The following is a 23,618-nucleotide window of genomic DNA, read 5'->3' on the forward strand; positions in this document are numbered from 1 at the left end:
TTTCTTTGCTATGCAGAATTTTAATTTGATCTAGTACCATTTGTGTATCTTTGCTTTTTTGTGACCTGTGATTTCAGTGTCATGTAAGAAATTATTGCCAAGACAATATCTAAAGTTCTTCCAATATGTTTTTTTCTAAGAGTTTTATAATTTTTGTTCCTATGTTTAAACCTTTAATCCCTGCAGATTGATTTTCATATATGATGTAATGTAAGAGTCCAATTTCTTTTTTTTTAGCATTTTATTTATATATTATTTTTATTTTTACAGACTGCATTTTGATTTATTGTACACAAATGGGATACATCATTTAGTTTCTATGGTTGTGCACAATGTAGATTCATTATTTGTATAATCATACATATACATATGGCACTGATGTCTGTCTTATTCCACCATTTTTTGTAACACCTCTCCCTCTCATTTCCCTTTACATAATCTAAAGTTCTTCCACTTTTCTCTAAGCCCCACCTCCCTTATATATCATCATTCACTTATCAGGGAAAACATTCAACCTTTGTTTTTTTGGGATTGGCTCAATTCACTTAGCATGATATTCTCCAATTCCATCCATTTATTTGCAAATGCTATGATATTATTCTTCTTTATGGCTGAATAATATTCCATTGTGTATATATACCAGAGTTTCTTTATCCATTCATCTGTTGAAGGGCATCCAGGTTGGTTCCACAATCTTGCTGCTATAAACATTGATGTGGCTGCATTCAACATCTCTAGTAATTAGAGAAATGCAAATTAAAACAACTCTAAGATTTCATCTTAATCCAATTAGAATGACTATTATCAAGAACACAAACAATAATAGATGTTGGCGTGGATGCAGGGAGAAAAGCACACTTTTACATTGCTGGTAGAGTTGCAAATTGGTGCAGTCACTCTGGAAAGCAGTGTGGAGATTCCTCAGAAAACTTGGGATGGACCCACCTCCTCAGTTTATACCCAAAGAGTCCAATTTCTTCTTTTACATATCAATTTTTCTCATCACGATTTGTTTAAGAGACTATCCTTTTTCCATTATGTGTTCTTGGCACTGCTGTGGAAGACCAATTGACTATACATGCATGGTTTTATTTCTGAACTCTTTGTTTTGTCTCATTTGTGTACATGTCTGGTATCATACCAGTTTCATACTGGTTTCATTACTGTAGCTTTTTGATATGTTTTGAAACAGAAGAAAATGCATGGCCTCCTCTTTGTTCCTCTTTCTCAAGGTTGTTTTGGCTAACCAAGACCCTTTGTGGTTCCTTATGAATTTTAAAATTATTTATGTATTTCTTTCAAAACTGCTATGGGAATTTTGATAAAGATTATATTGAATCTGCCAAGCTCTTTGGGTGGTGTGGATATTTTAAAGAATATAAAATTTTCTAATCCATGAATGTGTGGTGTCTTCCATTAACTGGTGTCCTTCAAAATTCATTTTGCAATATTTTTATAGATTCAGGGTACAACTCTTTTACCTCTTTCATTAAATGTATTCCTAAAGAGTTTTGATGTTATTGTAAATATGAACTTACTCTTATTCTTCTTTTCAGATTATTTTGTTAGTATATAGAAATACAACTGCTTTTTATGTCAATTTTATATCCTGTAAAAATGAACTTTTTATTCTTACATATTTGTTAATGTTTTAATTCTATTCTTTGTAGTTTTAAAGCACTTTTATTACTTTGTAATTATGTGTTTATATAGATTGATTTGAATCTGTTAAAACAAGTTAAATTCAGAGTTTAGTTTTTTTTTTAATCTATAGACTTTTCTACATATAAGAATATGTCACTTGCTAACAGAGTAACAGAGATAATTTACTATAGGATGCCTTTATTTTTTTTATTATTTATTTATTTATTTATTTGCCAAATTGCCCTGGCTAAAACTTCCAGTATTATGTTGAATAAAAGTGGCATCAGTGGATATCCTTGACTTAATCTAAAAGGAAAACACTTGCTCCTGATCTAAGGGGAATGACCTTTTTTTTTTTTTTTTTTTTTTTTTTTTTTAACCATTCAGTATGATGTTAGCAATGGGCTTTTCACACCTGGACCTTATTGTTGGGGCAATTTTCTTGTATTTCTACTTTGTTAAGTATTTTTATCATAAAAGGGTGTTAGATTTTATCAAATATTTTCTGTATCTCTTGAGATCATTATATGATTTTTATGTTTCCTTCTGTTAGTGTAGTATGCCACATTGATTGAATTTCATATCTTGAAACATCCTTGCAATTCAGAGATAAATTGAACTTAGTCATGGTGTATGATCCTTTTATTGTGCCATTGAATTTTTTGTTTGATAGCATTTTGAGGATTTTTATATCAGTATTAACCAGGGATATTGGCCTTAGTTTTTCTTTCTTTTAAGTATCTTTTTCTTGCTTTGGCATCAAGGTAATGCCAACCTCACAAAATGAGTTTGGAAGAATTCCTTCACTTTAATTATTTGCTATAGCTTAAGAAGGATTCTTCTTTAAATATTTGGTAAACTTCCCCAGTTTTGCCATCTGGTCCTGGGCTTTTCTTTGTTGAGAGATTTTTGATTACCATTTCAGACTCCTTACCAGCTACGGGTCTGCTCAGACTTTGTATTTCTCTCTGATTCAGTTTTGGTGGTTTGTGTGTTTTTAGGAGTTTATCTATTTCCTTTAGATTATCTCACATTTTGACACATAAATTTCCATAATAATCCCTGTCTCTCCTTTATATTTGTGTGGTATAATGTCCCCCCTTTGTCTCTAATTTTATTTATTTGAGCCATCTATCTTTGTTCTTAATATAACTAAAGTTTGACAATGTTGTTTATCTTTTCAAATAGCTAAATCTTGCAATCAATGATTTTTTTCTACCTCTCTTTTTTATATTCTAATCTTTATTACTATCTCTTCTGCTGACTTTCTACTGAGTTTGCTCTTTTTTTCCTCCTTGGGTATAGTGTGAGGTCATTCATCTGAGATATTTCTTTTCTTTTTTAATATAGGTCTTTATTACTGTAAACTTTCCTGATACTATTGCTACATTTTCTAAGTTTTAGTATGTTGTGTTTTTCATTTGTCTCAAAATATTTTCTAATGTCATTTTTTTATTTCCTCTTTGGTTCATTGGTTATTTAAGAGTTTGGGCATTTTTATTTTTGCATATTTGTGAATTTTTAAGTTTCCTGTCTGCTGTTGAATTCTGGATTTATTCCTTTTTGTTGGAAAAAATGTACTTGATATGATTTCAATATCTGAAATTTGCTAAGGCATATGAACATGACTTAACATGTGAGCTATCCTGGGGAATGTTTTTTATGCCCTGAAGAAAAATATGTATTCTGTACATCCATGAATATAATATTTGGCTATTTGAAAAGACAAACAACATTGTCAAACATTAGTTATATTAAGAACAAAATTAAAAGACACAAATAAATAAAATCAGAAGCAAAATACATTCTGCTGTTGGTAGAATGTCCTGTATGTATCTCTTAGTTCCATTTGGTGCTTAGCGTCCTTCACATCCTCTGTTTCCTGATTGATCTTCTGTACTTTTCATCCATTTCTGAAGATAAAGTATTAAAAGCTCCCAATATCATTGTGTTTCTTGCTGTGTTTCTCCTTCAGTTCTGTCAATGTTGGCTTCACGTATTTAGGTGCTCTGATACAGGGTGCATATGTAATTATAATTGTTTTATCTTTCTGATGAGTCTATCATTTTATTTAATGTCCTCTGTATTTTATGACATCTTTTTCCTTAAAGTTTACTTTGCCTGATACAAATATTGCCACTCCTGTTCTCTTTTAGTTGCCATTTAATTTTTTAATCTTCAGTCTACCTGTCTTTAAATCTAAAATGAGTCTGTTTGTAGATAACATATAGCTAGATCTTGTTTGTTTGTTTTTTTTTGTTTTCATCAAGTTGACCATTCTATTCTGTTCCATTAGTGTTTAATTCATTTACATTTAAGACACCTATTGGTAGATAAGCACTTAGTATATGAATTGTGTTGTTTTCCATTTTTCTTTTAGCTCTTTTGTTCCTCTCATCCTCTTTTACTCTCTTCCTTTGTGTTTCATTTTTTTGTTGTTGTAACTTTCTTTGGTTCCTTTCTCACTTTTCTTTTGTGTATAATCATAGGTATTCTTTGGTTAATTACCATGGGACCTACACAAAACATAGAGTTATTATTATTATAATATTATTATTTTGATTCATCATACACAAATAGGGTACAACTTTCATTTCTATGGTTGTACATAAAGTAGAGCCACACTGTTCATGTAAACATACATATACATAGCGTAATGATGTTTCTCATCTCTCTTTCTTATTTTTACTTTTTTCCTCCTCTAACAAGATACTTTCAAATGATGACCTATATTTGAGTTCTCCATTTTTTTCATCATGAGTCCCTTGATTAAATCTCTAACTTTTAAAATCTGTTTATTGCATTTTTAGCTCCAAAATTTCTATTTCATTCTTTTGTAAAATATTTTCTATCTCTTCGTTTACTAATTGTTATCTCTTGACTTTTAATTTCACCTATGTATCATTCTCCTGAACTATTTGGAAATCTTTATGATGGTAATTTTGAATAACTTTTTGGGTAATTCATGTTTCCTTTTCTTAAGTGTCAGTTTCTGAAGATTTATTTTGTTCCTTTTATTGGGTCACTTACCCCATTTCTTTGTGTTCTTCATAACTTTGTCTTGCTATACACTTTTTTGAAGAGAAAAAAAAATCCTCCTTTTCCAGTCCTTATAAACCAGCTTTTATAAGAAAAGAATTTCACCAGCAGATTGACTAAAAATTGTGGGAGGTCGCTCAAACTTTTTCTGTAGACATGTCTTCTCTTGACTTGTGTGTCTAGATTCCTAAATTAGAGGGGTTTGTGCTTCCTTTTTTCAGGAGCTTATATATCATGTTTCCTTTTGTGCCTGTCTGCTGTATCTCAGGTTCTCTGAAGCAGCTGCACCATCCAGTTTTATTGTTCTCAGTGTCCTCCATCTGGGCATCTAGACTTTGCCAAGTCCCATCTCTGCTTCAATATGGGGAGATAGAAACCAAACCCTCCAACAGCCCTCTGAAGAGCTGGAATGTCAGATGTGCATGCCACTTTTCCCTTTTCTCCTGAAGGTGAATTCACCAAGCTCTATCAGCCTCAGAGTGCTCTATCGGGTCTCTGGGAGTGGCAGCATGCTGCCCAGCTCTTTTTTGTTTGCAGTGGTGCCAAGATGCCTAGATTTTGTTAAGTTCCCTCAGTACATCAAGACAATGTCAGACCCCTAGGAAGCTTTTTGAGGACTTATAACATGATAACATTTGGCACAGTTCTCACTCTCCCCCACAGGAAGTAGTTAACTGCTTCAGGTTTCCTCCTAACTGTGTGCTGCTGGGCTGAGGGAGGAACTACGGCAAGAGGGTGCCAAATTTGTTCTACTATGTTTCATGTAGCTGGTTTCATGCTTTCCTATTAACTGGTTTCCTTAATTCCTTCCCACAAATGGAATCAATACATGTATTGTGGTTAAAGTAATGTTTCCATGAGAAGAAAGGGACTATGCACCTTCTTATTTCTTCATCTTGCTGATATCATTCTTCTGTTGTGTTTCTTGTTTAGGCCTCAAAAACCTTTGTAGAAGCCCCTAAATAAAGTTCATCTTAAATTTTCCATAATTAGGTTTATGTCTTATGTGACACTAATCAATCATTGTTGATCTCAATGCTCTAGGAAGCAGGTGTAAGTTATAATCTTACAAATATTGCAAGAATATTTACTCACTTTGTGAAATAAGAGAAAATAAGGGTTTTGGAAAATTGGTAGGAAAGAAAGATGAGTAGAACATGAATGGTATTAACAGTTCAGGAAAGTTAAGTTTTGTGAAAATTTTGTCAATATAACTATTTTGGGGCCAACAATAACTGGCATGTGGAGTTCCAACCTTGTAAGAGTCTGTGAAAGAAATAACACTGTACAGCTGAGTGATCAACTCACCAGACCACTCTCCTAGAACTGGGGATAGACTTGTGCATCCCTCAAGACATAAGTCTCTGAAAATGAGTACCTGGTCAAGCAAAGGATAAAAGGGTCAAGATATTCTGCATGGGAGAAATGTGAGTTAGGGCTCAAGCACTTCCTTGTCTAAACTTGGAGTGCCCTGTTCCCTCGGCAATACTAACCCCCCACTCATTCCAATTATTAAAGAGCAGTGTAGACACTTTTAAGGAAGGTTTTTCAAAGTCAGGGACTTCCTGAAGTACTGAGAGCAGGTCTTAAACCCTACTTGCCTGAGTATAAAGGAGTACCGGAGATCTTAGTTGGTGTAGACAACCAGAGTGAATGGTCCTCAGAGAGGAAAATGAAAAGCCCAGGGGAAAAAAAAAAAAAAAAGAAAAGCCCAGGGGAAACATCTGCCAAAGAAATAGCTTGCAGTATCTCAGAGTAGGAGTGGTAACAGGTTTTATCTTGAACATAACCAGTAACCATTTGATTTTGGCTACCGGGAATTCAGTTTAAAGGGTTTCTGAAACCAAACCTAGACTGTATAGACGATGATCAGGAGATGATTCTGATGTCATGACAGAAAGATATTCTTACATAATGGATGGGAAATGGGAGACTGATGTCAGATGTGTTTTATTCTCTCCAGAAAAGATTGTCTCAGCTTTTTACACCTGGGTCTTGTGTAAAGATTTGCATGTACCATCATATTGGTGTTCATGATTCTGTTGGAACTTTAGATTATTCTTGAACTATCAGAATGACAAAATAATGCTTATAATTAGCTAGTAGTGATGCAGTAAAGAAGTGTACCTATTTGTGTGAGTTTGTATGTGAGGGAGGTGTGTGTGTATGTGTGTTGTATATATGTATTGGGAAGCAAGTCACAAAACTCAGAGTATGGAGGAATGTGACTGAATTAAAAGTGAAAAACTGATCTAACACCCCTCTACCTTTGCTTTTTTTTTTTTAACCAGGCAACCTACATCCCTAAATCTGGTAAGGGTACTAGCAGACTATGAGACTTCCAAGGTCAGAGGCTTGAGATAACTGAATAATCAGTTGTTGGGCACTAGGTGCTGACTGCAAAGTGTTTGCCAAGAAAACCTTCCCTGTATCTGGATCTGCTCTGACAGCTGAAGGAAGTTCTCTTGGTAGAAAATATCTCAAACTCTTTCCCCAGGGCAATCCAACAAAGCAGAAGCTTATCAAGAGTACAAAGCATACTTTATAGTTAAGTTCTGGCTGTAGGCATAAATTGAAGTAGTTTATGAGCTAAAAGGATACTTCATCAGTTACAGGTTTCCATTTTTATCTTTTATTAATTGTAGAGATAAAGCACTCACTTAGGAAATGATCTGATGTGAAACATTTTTAATAAGTTTAAAAAAGATGTCTTATGTAACTAAAATGACTTTGGGTTTGAGAGATATGAAAGCTTCACCTCATATTCTGCTCCATTAAATCCTCTGAAGTATGTACAACTCTCATATAGCCAATCAATAGAAACTGAAACTGTTTCTGAGCATTTTTTTCCAGAAAGTCAAGTGCATTTTCTATCAACAATGCTTTTTAGTGTTTTTCTCAATATTACTTTCTACTTCTAAGATGGAGTGGAAAGGATAGATCACCATCTCCATAGCTTATCGATACATTATTATTAAGGGACACTCCCAAGTGGATCCAGTCTAGTGAGCCCCACCACATTCTGTATGGATTAGCCAGAGGGCTTGAGACCTACCAGCTGCACAGAGACCCAAGTCAGATAGAGGATCATAAAGCTAAGGGATCACCACTTGGAGAAGTGTCAGATCAGAATCCAGGGTGTAGTCCAAACTCCGGCTACTGATCTGGAAGTGATCTGGCAATAAGGAAAAGTCTAAGCATGTTAATGACCAAGAGGAGCTGATGAGAAGAAGATATGAGTAAGCAAAGGCAACTGAAGAGCAGCCGCTCATGGAGTCTGCATATCCAACCAGTTGTGGCCACTTTAGGCAGAGGATGCCTAAATGACTAACTCCAAAGTAGACCAACAGGATAGTATTGGGGTTTAGTTTGGGGGTAGTTTTGTTTTGTTTTGTTTTCATCATGATGATTCTCATTTGCTTAAGTTTTGTGAAATGTTCACTTTCTATCCAGGAAGAAAGGGGGGAAAAAGATGTCATATATTTTTAGCTAAAATTTTTGGACATTTTTTTCTGAGAACTAATGGTATAACTTATTTTACCCCTTCTGTAGGGTTTTGAAGAAAGATACTTCTTATTGAAGAAAGTCAATATACTACTTGGTTATATAGAGAGAAGAACTGAGAACGATATTTAAATGGTCGCATTAAAATTAAGAAGCAATCTGTGGATAGAGTGCAACTGGAGAAATAGAAGCAGAGAAGCAGCCAAGCCCCATGGTGGAACCAAAGACTCCAATCTGTCATGAGTGCTCATTCCATTTTAAGAAAAGGGATGTCTATAATTCAATTTAAGTAGTCTGCCATTTGATTCTATGCTATAAGTCCTCGTCTCCCAAGTCCTCACCATTACCCACAAATCTCTAGTAAATGTCTATTCTGCATCTTCTTGGATATTCTGCATCTTCCACTGATATGGATTAACTGGGTGATAACTGTAGGCAGATAGAAGAGGTGGGTTTCTCTGGGTGTGCCTTGAGGGTATATATTTTGTCACTGGGTACCAGAGCTTTCTCTCTGCTTTCTCATTGCCATATCCTGAGCTGCTTTCCTACTCCACAACTATCATCCATGAGTTCTGCTTCCTCTTAGGCCCAAAGCTATGGAGTTGGCCATCTATGGACTCAGACCTCTAGGACTGTGAGCACCAAATCATCTTTTCCTCCTCTACATTGTTCTTATCAGGTCTTTTGGTCACAAGGTTGAAGAGCTGACCAAAACAATAATCTTTTAGCAAGTGTGCTCAAAAAACGGTAAAGAAATCACACTAGTTTTTCTTGACTAACTAGGAAACAACCCAATGAAGCAGAAGTTTTCAATATCAGAGTGGCAAAGCACAAGCAGGTAGAGATAGATAGAGGACAGCTAGTTGGCACACTACTGAAATATATATAAACTCTAAATCCCCCTCTATCATACTGGGGCGCCAAGTCAGGCCAAAATTATTTAAAAGAGAAAACAAAATACAGAACTCTGTCCTTAGTTCAAGAAACAAGTCTCTCAAAGCATATTTTGATAGTTAAAGAAGAATTGTTTGAGTAGTATTGTGCTCATCAAGTTGAGCTTCAGAGAAGAGGAACTTAGTTCCTAAAGGGGTCCTTCATTTTGCACAGAGGTTTTGGTCAGGGGAAACCAGAGAACCGTGTCAAAATGTTGCCATTCAGGTTTTCTGTTCATAAGTCAAGTAGAGTCTTGAACCTCAACTACCCTACCCCCCCAAAAAAAAACAACTTGATGCAATTGCAGCCCAAAATGGTGGGCTCCTAAGCCCTCATGATCTCCATTCCATGGCACTTAGAGATGCAACTTTACAGAAAGGGATGTACTTTCGATGGGAGTGTTATCTGTTTGAAACATGATAGGATAAAAAGGGAACCTTGAAGCAATAGTGACCAAAACTCAATCCAATCCTGACATATCCTAACACTGGGATTTAATCTCCCTTCATAGTTTGACTGGGGCAGTTATGTAAAAATATGTAAGTAGTGATATGATTGGAAAATCAAAGTTGTTTTAGTCAGCTTTTTCACTGCTGTGACTAAAAGACCTAACAAGAAACATTCTTGTAAGGAAAGATTTATTTAGGGGTCTCACAGTTTTAGAAATCTCAGTCCACAGGCAGCAGGCTCCATTCCTCAGAGCTCGAGGTGAGGAAGAACATCAGGTGGAAGAGTGTGGTGGAGGGAAGTTGCTCACATGATGATCAGAAGGCAGAGAGAGACTCCACTCACCAGATACCAAATATATACCCCAAAGACAAACCCCCAATACCAACCTCCTCCAGTCACACCCTACCTGCCTTCAGTTACCACTCAGTTAATCCCATCAGGATTAATATTTCACTGATTGGGTTAAGACTCTCATAACCAAATCATTTCTCCTCTAAACTTTCTTGCATTGTCTCACATATGAGCTTTTGGGGACACCTCATATCCAAACCATAACAAAAGGCAAATGTGTTTTAATTTTCATTCTCTTAGGAAAATGTCTTTAGTTTTGTGAAAAAGGAAATCCTGGGAAAGGAAACTTTCCATCCTAGTTTACTAATTTAGCATAGGATAATTGACAAAAGCTTGAGTCCTTGATGTACTTCCCTAAATTTTGTTAAACCGAATGTGTTTATAACTGAGGACAAATTTACACAAATTCAGAGTATTTGCTCATCAGAAAAAAAAAAGAATGTTACTAGCTTCCATTTCTCCAGAGTTTATAGTTTTTACTAAATCTATTACTGATTTTAAGAAAAGGAAAAAGAAAGTCCCAACTGTCACCCAAAAGCAAAGTTAGAAAAATCTCTGGAATTCCTACTCCTTTGAATGATTTAGCTCAGTTCAAATTTAAAAATACTTCCTAAGCTTTGTGAGGAATATTTTCCTGTCACACCCACATGATTACATGAAGTTTTTACTTCTCTGTAAGTTCTACAAAACATGCCCTTGGCTAAATACTGCATAAGGATTTCTTTTTTTCTTTTTAGTGAGTCTTCTACAGATTGCTTTTATCTTATAGATTCTGTTCAGTATTTCTGAGTCACAATATGTAGACCCCTGGAAATTTTTGTCTTCTTCTTTCTTTTTCCCATTATTTACAAGGCTTCCTTTGCCTATTGTCTAGTGTCATTTTTAAATTTACCTTCTAAGTTAGAAAAAAAATATGGGTTCAGGTGCTTAAGTGATGCTGAGCAATTTCAAAAACTAAAAATGCATCGGTAAAACTTTACAAAAAGAAATTAAAATGTGTTCATTAGGGTACAAAATAAAGAAAAATTGCTTTCTAGTCAAAAAAATTGGGAATACTTTCTAAAGCCCTGGGGGCGGTTTTAATGTTTAATTTTACTACATACCACAAGAAAACAGAAAGTACCCAAAATATAATATATATTTTAAAGAAATTCAGAAATATTTCCTAATTAATATTTCCTATTATTATTATTAGATGAAGATTTCTGGGCTTCATCTAAGCAAAACAATGTTTATTCCCTACACACCAAGTTATCCTCTCACATAGTTGGTTTAATTTTTAATAGATAAAGGCTTCAAATGTGGCAAACACAGAAGTCCAGATTAGAAAGATTTTTATTCTCTTTCTTACTTGCAGTATTGTCTGCTTGCCCAATAGATAACATTCTGAGAATTTCCCCCTTGCTACCTAAGCTATTAATTAGCTCTTTCCTTCTTCACTTTACTTCAAAAATTATAAAGAACAATATTCAATAGATTACCCATTTTACCCAAATTAAAATTCAATAATAAAATAACAGGTTCCATTGGACATGAATAATGAAATTTTTTCCTAAATAAATAAAAAAAAAATTTCCAAATGGGAAGGGCATAACAATGTAAAAGTTAATAGTCAATCTTTAGAATAAATACCCCAGTTTTCTTTCCTGTAAGTTGAGTTAACTCTGATAGATGCTCATTAAACCTGTGTCCTAAAATCCCTCAGTGGAAATTAGCTCCTGTTGTCCATTTTAGTAAGTGGCTTTATAATAGTGTACCTCTTCAATACCTTAGCAGTATTCTGGTGATCACCTCCCAAATAACTGCTTATGCCAAGTTCTTGTAGTAGAGTAAGTTTCCTGAGGAATCCAAATAAAGACACGTTCTCAATGTTTGTCTATTCCATACTACATTTCCCATCTTTTTCTTCCTCAGAAATATCCATTGTACTCCAAAATCCTTGGAACTCAAAAACACCTCATTCTTCATGTCCCAAGTTCTCCCTATCACCAGTACTTGCCCTTCATCCTTTTAAGACTCTGATCTTGAAGAGAAATTGAAAAAATAAATTAGAACAGAGTATTCTGATGCAGTTTTTTTCTTTATTAAAGAATTAACAGAGTAGGGAAATCAAAAATCTTGTGCTAGATTTATCATCCACTGATGTGTTGATTCAAAGACCCTTTCAGGCTCAAGGTTTTCATCAACGAAAGAGACAATACTTACCTGACAACTGCAACTAGTTTAAAGGTTATAGAAGAATTTGAGAATTTGAAAATTTAGGATGACAAAAGTGCCACCTTTAAACAACCTTCCCATCTTAAGTGTTGCTTTCAATGATGGTGTAATTTAACACTGGAAACCTCAGACATTCAAAGGTAAAGAGGAACTTGAGGATCTAGGAGCCCTGATGAATTTCTGGTGGGAACAAGAATGGGTGCACCTCTAAACAGCAATTTGGGAGAATTTAGTGAAATGAAGTTCTTGCATGCTTTCATATTAAACTAGCCTAGTCCTAGGTATATATTACAGAGAAATTTTTACAAAGGTCCACAAACTGGCACACACAATGGTATTCATCAAACCAATTTGTAGTATAGGGAGGAACCTGAGAGACAAAAGTTGGGCAGTTGAATAGGTGAAACGTGATGTGACTGTACCATGTGGCTCAGAGGAAGCAATCCACTACACATTCACAGAGCACCCTGTATAGAGCTTTAAACAGTGCTGAATGGAGGAAAAAACAAATAAATAAGCAAAAGCAATGCCATTTACATTTATTAAATATATATGAAAACAAAATAATGCACATCTTCAAAACATAAATAAGCAAAAGATAACATTAAACACATAAGAATGTGTTCCTACAACAAGAAAAGGAAGATAAAATTGTTATAAATAATAATCAAATAATAATCATCAAGTATACACAAACCATAATCTACTATGAGCTAGGGAGTGTGTTCAACTCCCCTTTTACACATGAGGGCCAAAAATGAATGAATGAACAAACTAATGATTGATTAAATGTTTTGGTCTTGGAACCACATTACCTGAATTTGAATTTTGACTCTGCCACATATTAGCTTGATATAAACATTTGGAGGTATCTGTCATCATAAATATAAAATATCAACAATGATATTGTCCCCCCTCACAAGATCTTTGCGAAGCTTAAATTCATGTACAGCACTTGGTGTGGTATCTTGTGCATAAGCACCCAATAAACATTAGAGATAATTATTAGTAACCCAAGGTGATGCTTCACGCATTTTAGCAGGTTGGTGGAGAAGTAGTTGTTGTTTGGGCAAAGAGAAATGAGTAGAGTGCTTTACTGAGACTTGTTTGTCCTTCTAACACTAACAGAGAAGATTCATATCTCTGGGTGCTAGCTCATGGTCAATAATGAGATATTCTAAAAAGGATATGGGAGAATGAAAAAGCCCAGTTGCTTCTCTGCAGTAAACTCTCCTGTCAGGACAATTAGAGTGACAAAGCAGTGATCTAAGGAGCAATGGCTCAGAGCTGGCTCCAAAAGGAACATAAGCTATGGTCAAAACTGCTATGGATTCTTCTTTAGTGGGTGTTATCCTAGGTTTCCAAGATGGATGGAGAAGGAAATCACCAGAGGAGGCTAAGACCAGCTAGACCAACTACTAACAATGACAACTGGGGAACAATGGAACATAGCCAATTTGGTGGGCATCAGTGTGGCTCGGTGGGCTCCCATGACTGTAATCACAGTGTGTGTTTGCTCTATGGTCTTTGCTGTTCCCAAGAGTATAAGAATAATCTGACTCTGCAGTAACCTGCAAAAGAACCCCATGGCAGCAGGCAGAGAGACAATACAGACATTCCACCAACACCATGATAATCTTCCCAAAGATGTCCCTGGCACATAGTCTATCCCAATGACACAGTACCCCAAAGGTACAGGAAAGCAGCATGTTGTGTGAAATAACAACTTTATCATGTTCACAATTTCCCCAATGAACCCTTGTAATGAGCATCCCCTGAGAGTAGGCAGGAACTCTTTCAAAATGTCCCTTTTTTTCTTTTAAACATATAAAAACTGAAGTAAAAGGAATAAAACCTGATTTGGTTAATAATACATGGATTAAATAAAACTAGTATTGAAAAAATAGTCACAGCCATTCTATTTACTCATGATTCTTCTTTATTTGCCTGCTAACTATAGGGGAAGTTAGTATTGCTGTCAGCTTAATAGAAGGCATCAAAGGCTTGGGCAGCGATGTGAGAAGCTGCAGGTGAATCTCTCCTATGCTGGGTTTAGTAGAGTACTGTGAAGGTATATGCCTGCAGCAAACTTTTTTAGTTCCTCTGCTGCACCGCAGCTCATAAAGGGAGCACTCATTCTGAAAAAAATAAAAGTTAAACCTAGCAAGTGGTTAGCACCAGCATTCAAAAGACGTCAGCAGCCCATGTTTTCATTTCTGCTCCAACTTCATTGCTAGAAAATAAGAGGAAATAATAGGTTAGTGGATATGAATGCATCAGAAAAAACCTGAAAATTATACTAATATTTGAGCACAGTATCCCATGAAATAAAAAGCTTTTTTTTTTTTTTTGTAGGAAAAATTTTGTTTTTATTTCTTCAGTAGCTGCTTTCTTGTTACCTGATTAACAGAATTGATAAAGACATGGAGCTGCTTCTTCACATCAGACTCTGAGCTCTTGTGAAACCATCAGGACAGTAGCAGCTCCCTACCAAGGGTCAGGGTGGCACTGAGGGATGGGCACAGGCATAAGGGCAGCACTGCCATGTTCTACCCCAAACCCTCACCCTGAAATGGCTTGGCTACTCCCTACCTACCCTTAGCACTGACTGCCTCACTCCCTAAAATGTGACATCTAAAACAAGGAGGCGAAGTAAATACATATTGGATTAAGTCCCAGCTTTTGCAAAATAGAACATTGCGAGAGAGAGAGAGAGAGAGAGAGAGAGAATGCAAAGGACTCTTGCTTTTTCTTCATATATTGATTTCCTTGGCTTTATCATGTTGCTAGGTGGCAAAGGAGAGATTCCAATAATTTCTCTATTCATTCAGCTTCTGTGTGTTCCTGTTTGACAGGATTAGACTGTCTAGAACAGATAAGATAAACTTAACCAAGTGGAGATGGGTATTTGCAACTATGAAGTCAGATTATGAAAAAAAAAAAAAGTGTAAAGAGAGCATCATAGATGAGACAAGTAGAGAAATTTCTTTCTAAAACATTGCTCTGATGGAACACTGTGATAGAATGGCACTGTTGGAGGAAATGACCTGAAATTTTCTGTTTTCAGATGCCAACTCCTGACAGGCAATGGAGCAGTTCAAAATGGCAGGTGAAGACTAAAAGAGTTCAGCTGCTTTTCTGGAGGTAACTCTCTCTGTTTTGCCCTGGGCCAGATCACTGGGGTGAAGAAGCAGTGGTGAGGGACCTGTGACTTTGAGCAGAGTCAAAGGGGGGAATACGGTTATGTGCAAGGAGCAAGTAAAGCAGAAAGGAAAACAGAGAAGGTCACGGCAGAGCTGCTAAGCAGAACTGTGAAGCATGGGTGTGCTGCACATCACTTATGAAAACTGCGTTCCTTAGACTAGGAGAAGAGAGAAAAACATGAAGACTAGAGTAGCTCCATGACTGCACTGATTTGTTCTGGTCACAGAAAATCATAAGTCATGAGTAAGCAAGATGCAACTTTCATCATCCAGGTTTCTTTGAATAAAGTATATCTCCTCCTTCATTTTTCAAACAAATAAAAAATACTATTAATTTGACTTTCCTGGAAATGTCGACATACAGTAGTTAACATGGTAAGAGATTTAAAGAAATCTTTGTTTAAAACTAAGTGCTATGTATTTTATATGCTAAGCACTTTATACATATGGCTTCAAATCTTCACCATGACCCTTTGATCCCATTTTACAGAGAATGAAATTGAGGCTCAAGAGGACTAGCTATCACACTGAGGCCCCAGTATTCCAAATTAAAACCTAGTTTATTGTCTTTATTGTTTGTAAGTTCATCATTTTGTCCTTGTCACACTAAAGAATATATTGAGCCTTTTGAGATGGCAACTTCTCTGTCATCGGGAGAGTTTAAACAGAAGGTATATAAAGACATACGCTGTAGGCAGGATTGTCATATTAAAGAAAATACTAGACTAACTTCCCTCTGCATTCCCTTTCAAATATATTTTAAAATAATATGAATAATTAAATTGGGTTGAAGCACAGTAGGTGGCTCATTGCTGCCATCTCAGCAAGATCTCCCAGCTCTCCTACTCCCAGATCAAAGGAATGCTTGACTCCACAATTCAGAATCTGGTTGGAAAAGATATATTATATTATGACAAAGCCATCATTTTACACATTTTATTAAGTTTTTACTTTCTTTGCCAATTTTGATACAAGTAAAGAGTTAAATAACTTGAGAGAAACAAAGGCAGACATTTAAGAAAAATGAAGACCTCTAAGTATATCAATAAATAAATCCTCATCTTCAGACTAGCATTCTGGCAGCAAAGTTTCATTATTTTGTTACCAATGGAACAACACACTTATTTGTACTTTAAGAAAATATAAGAATGAACTTAAGGCACTTTGAAAAATCATAGTTCTGAAGAGAGTCAAATTCCAAAATCTTTTTTGGTTAAAGTTAACTTTGGTTAATAAGTGAATGTTGTCTTGTGAAACTTTAAGCTAATATTATTGAAAATATTTTTAAAAGAATGTGCTGTGTAAATTGATTTTTCATTCCCTTGCAATGCAAAACCAACTATGCATATTCTTTCCTGCCAAGCAAAAGCAAAGTCATCAACATGTATGTTCTTAAAAAGGTGAAAACTGGGCTTCATGCATCCAAAACAAAAACCATTCACAAGAAATACATGCCATACTATTATTAAATGCTTATGTTTTCTTTCTTCTGAAAGATTTTAAATGTATTTTGCACATGTATGTAACTATTATCTTTAACGTAAAAACATAAGCTCTGGTATTGGAATTTGGTATCCATAAGGCAGGAGCTATGAAACATTCAATAAGGTTTTATAAAAGATTAGTAATTGTGCTTTTATGTATAGACAGATACGACACAATAATATACACCATGATATATAATTAACATGCACCAATAAAAATAAATAAAAATATCCTTCTGGATGCCTGGCCAATGTGGCTGTCCATTCAGGTGCCTGTATTAGTTGTCTTTATTGTATAAGACAATTTTACCCTGGTCCTCTGGCAAGTTATCTATAAAAGTATATGAATCTTTTTTAGCAAGCAGGTAATAATCCAGATTCCAAGCTCTTGTCTGAGATCATACCTCAAACTCTCAGCAATCTAAGATTTAGCAAAGATTAATTTTCAGAAATAATATTTTTGAGAAATTGCCTAAGAACAGAAGAGGGACCCGTTGCTCTTGAAATTTTCATTTGTACCCTTTATCGAACCAGAGGCTTTTATAAACAAGTTACTCATTTTCTCTTTTTTATGTTCTCATCTACAGAATAAAGACAGAATAATAGGAGGCTAGTCATAAAATTAGCAACATAGACATAAATAGATGTTTTGGAATTCAAAATAAAAAGAACAGGAGATGCTTATATACCACAAAGTAGTAAATCAGTCCACCCTTTTATCAAAAATCTGCAAAGAAAGAATAAGAAAATGGGAGAAGAATTTGCCTCACATGTGTTTTATGGGCAGCTAGTGAATGATTAGCTCTCTAGTTGTGTGAATCTGAGAGGTCAGAATCAAATGCACCTAACCATGTTTTTGAAAATCAGTTGACCCTCAAAATGAAAATGAAATAGTTCAGAGGTTTCATGAAGCAGGTGACAGGAAGAGGGAGTTCTGATTATATGTTATGCTCCAGTATGACTTTCATAATTAATCATGTAGAAAGAGAATTTAGTTAAAGAGTGGGTGTGGAGTATCTTGTGCTGAAATTACAAGATATGATAAATACTATGATTGTTGCCTACTACAATTCAATTTTCTTCAAAGTAACTTCACACAGAAAAATGTATTTAGGACACACTGGATGATGTTAAATATCCACCCACTTGGTGATTGCTGTATTGGTGTAAACAGTGGAAATCTTAAAAAGGCAAAAATAAGCTGATATAGTAGTCAAATTGACTATTTAGAAGGACCATTTATTTATATGTAGATTCATCAGCAGTCAAGTATTTTTTGTGCATGTGTCATATAAAGCAAAAATGACACATTGTTCGAAGTGTCCTAAGTTCCCAGGGTCAGCTTGCCATCCTGCTTTGTCCAGTCTCAGCCTAAGCAGCACCCAAACCTTGTGTGGAATGTGAAGGAAAATAGAAAATATCAGATTTTACTAAGGAAATTACAGTGAATCTCAGAACACATCTCTCAAAGTTAATCCACCATTAATTAAAGCATATGTTATAACTTTATGGATAGAAGTATGTGACTTTATGTTTTGTAGTTGAAATCATTCACTGTAATGATTTTTTAAAAAATTTATTGCTGTTAGTTTCCCTTTTATGTTTGCAAAGCTAAATAGGTAATTTGATTCACTTTCCTGAACTGCCAGTGAAGAGGGTGATGCACATGTGAATCAACTGGGGAGATTTTAAAACAAGCCAAAAGCCTTGACCCACCACCAGAGTCTCAATTCAATTTAACTAGAGTGGAGCCCTGCCATTGGTTTGTTGGAAAAATCACTATATGCCATTCTAATGTTCAGCTTAACAAGTTAAGCCCTGAGCTAGATGAGTGCAATTGTACTTCTGAGTTAGTTACTGTAAGATAAACTTTAGAAATAAGGTGAGTTTTAAAAGCAATGAGTGAGTCAAATAAATCTGAGATCTATATATATTTAAATTAATTACTGACAATTTTAAAACCTGGTTATCTACAAATAACATGATTGGATTCAAGAAGTAACTACTGTCTTTTGGAAATGAAAGAAAAATCAAGGGGGAAATTCCAAGATCCAGTCAAGCCCTCTTCCATAATTCTTTATTTGCATTGCTAACTGAACCAGTTGGTTACTCTTCCAGACCACAGGTGATAGGAGCAGAATTGCTTTATAGAACTAGTCGTTTTCTTTCTTGTTTTGTTTTACAAGTAAATTTATGTACTGATATTACAACCTAACTGTATATCATAAGGACTTGAAGAAAGGTGTTAAATCACTACAAAATATGCCAATATTACTAAGAAATAGCATAGCACATTGGAAGCATAAAAGGGGTGTTTGCTTCATGATTTACATATATTTTAACTCTAATAGTTTTTGTCTCTAACAAAGAGTAAACTTCAGCTTCCTTTGTGGCATTTTTCATATAATCCAAACCTGATTCAAGATCATTCTTTGGCAATCTTATCAACTAGCTAAATTATAAGCATCATCTACAGGGTTGTAATAATTGACGGGAAAAAAGAATTCAAATACTGCATCTACTCTGTTCTCTTTGGCAACACAAAGTCTTTCACATTACCTAACATTCAAAAGTTCTCAGATTATAACCTGAATGGAATACTTTTGTTATTCAAATATCAACAGATTTTCTCTTATTTTATAGAAACTTTACCCTAGATATGTTCTAATGAACTTGCTCCAAAATTATTGTGTTTGAAATAAAGACATTTGATTTTTTATATTCATCTGAAAAATGCAAAATTTATTCCATCAGTCTCCTTTTTTTTTTGGACATATAAGTTTGTCCAATTTTTCACTTTTATATAATTTGCCACCATTATACACTGGAAGGGCTATCACATTTGACATAGGCAATATCTTTAACATGTAAAGGGATATACTACTCAATAAAAATATTAATATACTTGTAGGTAAATTTATGACATAATGCAAAAGAAAAATAGATAAAAGGCAAAAATACAGAATTTTCAAAATGCCAATATGAAAAATAGCTTCCTTTTTAAGTTGACAAATATTTGTAAATAGGATGTTAAAACTTAGAAAGACTTAGAAAGATCTAGATAGTATAGATAGACTTTTAGATAAAGTTAGAGAAATTTAGATAAAGATCTTCTAAATTAAGATCTTTAATTTAGATACTGGATAATGTACAACAGAGTGCTTAAGAGTCCAAGTTCCAGTCAGATCTTGATTTAATTCCTGATTGTGTAAACACTTCCTAGCTATTTGATTACATATAGGCAATAGAGGGGTTTCCCTCAGCCTCAGTTTCCTCATTTGTAAACTTGGAATAATAAGATTTATGATTAAGATAAACTGCATAACACTATTTCAAACATATAGTAAGTTCTCAATAACCTTGCAATTATACTAACTTTCAGTAATGGTAAGAATACATGGAGACAAGCCTGGCAGAGTGGCACACACCTATAATCACAGAGGTTCAGGAGGCTGAAGCAGGAGGATCACAAGTTCAAAGCTAGTCTCAGGAACTTAGCGAGGCCCTAACTTAGTGAGACCCTGTTTCAAAATACAAATAAAAAGGACTGGGGATGTGGCTCAGTACCAATAGTAATAATAATAATAATACACAGAGACAGGTATTATAATACACGCCTGGTGAGGTGAATTGCTACACTTTTATGGAACAGTAATGTGTCTGTGTGTTAAAAGTCTGCCACATTCCACACTCAAAAAGCCTATAATCCTGCCTTTAGGATATCTTAAAAACAGTCAGAGATGTGGTCAAGTATTAATGCATACCTATTAAAGCATTCCTTTGCATTTTAGACCAACGTATCAGCAGAAAACCACACTGGTCATGTATGATCAAAGATTTAAAATATTTATGAATAAGGACGTCAATTTATGAAAAGTGCATAATATACCCTAAATTGTGGAAAATATGTCTTAGAAATGCAAATTTAAGTCTTTTGGAATTTCACTATTTCTACTTCTTTTTTGTTTTATGCTTGTTTTTCCTAAATTTGGAGACTGCAATATTAAGTATACTTCACTTGTGAATGCACCTAAAATGAATATGGGAATTCACTCCCTTCTTAAAGAGAAGTCCTTTAAAGTTCACCTTGTTTTGGTTTCACATTTTCCATTTTATCTAAAAGGATGTGGAAGAAAACATTGTTCAATTATCCTTTCTCTTGAACACAAAATTAAACATACAGAGAGTATTTTTACAAAATTGTTTTCTTTGTATGGTACAGCATTTGTAAAAATAAAAGGAGGGAGTTTTAATTTATTCCTGTTTGTCAGTTCCAAACAGGAAAGTGAACAAATACTGGCATTAGACCTAGAGACTGTGATTGAGCCAACTGCATGTTGCCTATGTGCGATGTGCTGTGTACCAATTCTCCCAATGGAGGTTGGGGGTACTCATTGAAACCCTCACCCTCCCATGAACTGAAATGGAGACATCACCAATACTGCGACCCTGCCCCAAAACACACCACAGTTTTATGGGACATTCCCTGGCCCTCTATAGAGAGAAGACCCGAGTGATTTCACACATGGACCCAAAGAGAAAATCACAAAGACAGACACTGGGGCCAGGAAACTGGTGTGTGGTCAAGGTGATATACAGAGCAAGAATATACTTATTAAATGATCAGATGCTTCCAAACAACACAGTGGACTAGGGAATTATAATTTTCTTTGAGAAAAAAATGACTCTTTTCTAGTATTTAAAAAAATAAATAAAATTGTCTTATTTCTACAATCCAGATCACACAGAAATGCATAACTTGATCTCCAATTGTATCTTACATTTACCTCTTTGGAATCAAGAGTTTCATGTTCAGGAATAGCCACCATTGGATGACTCAGCTTCACAGAAAAGATGACCAGGATGTGATCAGGAGTAGGAGTAAGGAGAAATAAATATTTAAATTTCATTTAAATAGATAGGTAATGGTATAAATATATTATTACAGATAATAGTACATTCTACCAAGTGTAAATATTAAGATTTAAAGGTCATTTTAAAAAAAGCATGGAGTATATTTTGTCAGATGGTATATATTTTGAACCTAAGTGCACATCTTATTTATGTCACACATAAACTCTAACAGGGCTTAGCATATACCATAGACTGTCATTAACCATTCATCAAATGAATGAATTGTCAAAACACACTGACAGACTTCACATAAAGGAAACTAAGTTAAACCTATGTTTCAACACTCCCACATTGGCCTCGTATAAAAAAAGTTCAAAAGCTTAAACAACAAATCATGTTCAAACCCACAATTAATGTAGATGAATCTTTAAATAGTATATACTTATTTGAAATGTAAAATGTACATTATTGTGAATTTTAATAATTTCAATAAAGACTTCATAAACATTGCAATCTCACTATGATGTTATTATTATCATGTAATTTACAACTTAGTGACACTTTAACAGAAGGGAGGTTTTTTCTTATATGAAAATTTTTATTATTGCATGGATCTACTGAGCACAACACCTACACTTAAACCTATTAAGAGAAGAAAGTCAGCCATATGCAAGAAAGAGACAGACTGAGATAAAGAGGGGGGCATAGCAACAATTTTTAATGAAATACAATTACTGCTTTTTGGTTATTCACCATCTCTCCTTGCTCTAACTTTAAGGTGACCACAAGACCTGTTCGCTAGCATTCCTAATTTCTGCTATTCCCCTGGGAAAATCAGGGATATGGAAATGACAGGACCCCTTTCACTTTCAACAGAATTCTACTTTGAGCAATAAATAAATGGGACAGTGACTAGCTCCAAATCCTCAAGAGCAATTTCAAGGAGGTCAATAATTAGACTTTGTCCCAGGAGAACTCCAGCCCTGCCTGACTGCGGGGAAGGCCAAGAAGTCCCTGCCTGACATTTCCTCAGACTTCCCTCTGTTCCAAGACACTTTCAGGAATGGAAGCTGCTTTTATTTAAAGTTACAGCTTTGCTAAATTCCAGGTTTTACACTGTGTTCCCAACTATGAAATCCTTTTGTGTATCAGCATCAAGATTTCTTCTAGCTACCCACAACCACTGCTTTAAATAGAAGCAGAGTCAACTAGAGATCTAAACAGCACTCCAGGAAGAGACTGAAGGCACCTGTGTGCTCCCATTTATCATTCTCCTAGAGATCCTAAGCATGGCTAAGGATCTGACCCTCTGTACTACTTCAAACCTCAAACCCAAGTAATTGGTCCTAGACACAGCAGAGACTTTAATATAGCTAGACTATGCAGTACAGTATTTATATGAATCATGGGAGTTTGTACAATGTCAAACTTTCATTCTAATCTCCCAATATAGGAAAATAGAATTATCCTGAAAGTTTTAAATGTTGGTAATATCCCCCAAAATATTTTTACCTGAGATTAGAAAAGCAGCTGAGTCATTATATGATGTTTACTTTTATATTCACTTTCCTTTATAGGTGTTCATTAATTTAAGTCCATTTCATTGTAATCTTGCATTCAAAAACTAATACTGTGGTGCACACCTGTAATTCCTGCAACTTAGGAGGCCAAGTCAGGAGGATGCAAGTTGGAGGCCAGCTTGGGCAACATTATAAGACCTGTCTCAAATAAATTTTAAGAAGGACTGAGGATACAGCACAGTAGCTGAGTGGTAGAGTGTCCTGGGTTTAATCACACACACACGCACATACACACACACACACACACACACACACACACACACAAGACTATGTGCTTATTATTCTAAGAATCAAAAGAGAACAGAAAATGATTGATCTTAAATACTTATTAAGCTCCACATTATCTATATTTGGTTTCA

The 23,618-nt window shown here is 34.9% G+C and overlaps 1 protein-coding gene across 13 annotated transcripts in view; it reads right to left on the minus strand.

Annotated features, from left to right (window-relative positions):
* Window positions 1-14,053: 14,053 nt before the first annotated feature.
* Window positions 14,054-23,618, minus strand: part of Mlip (muscular LMNA interacting protein) — a 230,014-nt gene continuing 220,449 nt past the window's right edge. For 11 of the 13 annotated variants that reach the window (XM_047558885.1, XM_047558883.1, XM_047558879.1 and 8 more), the window contains 2 exons: window positions 21,613-21,666; window positions 14,054-14,371 (listed from right to left, as the gene is read on the minus strand). In XM_047558885.1, coding sequence (XP_047414841.1) covers window positions 14,366-14,371; window positions 21,613-21,666 — 60 coding nt within the window. In that variant the 3' untranslated portion in view covers window positions 14,054-14,365. The remainder of the gene's footprint in view (window positions 14,372-21,612; window positions 21,667-23,618) is intronic. The other 2 variants (XM_047558884.1, XM_047558874.1) reach the window with 1 other exon arrangement.

Source organism: Sciurus carolinensis, chromosome 7, assembly GCF_902686445.1.
Source record: "Sciurus carolinensis chromosome 7, mSciCar1.2, whole genome shotgun sequence".
In the NCBI taxonomy this organism is placed as follows: Eukaryota; Metazoa; Chordata; class Mammalia; order Rodentia; family Sciuridae; genus Sciurus; species Sciurus carolinensis.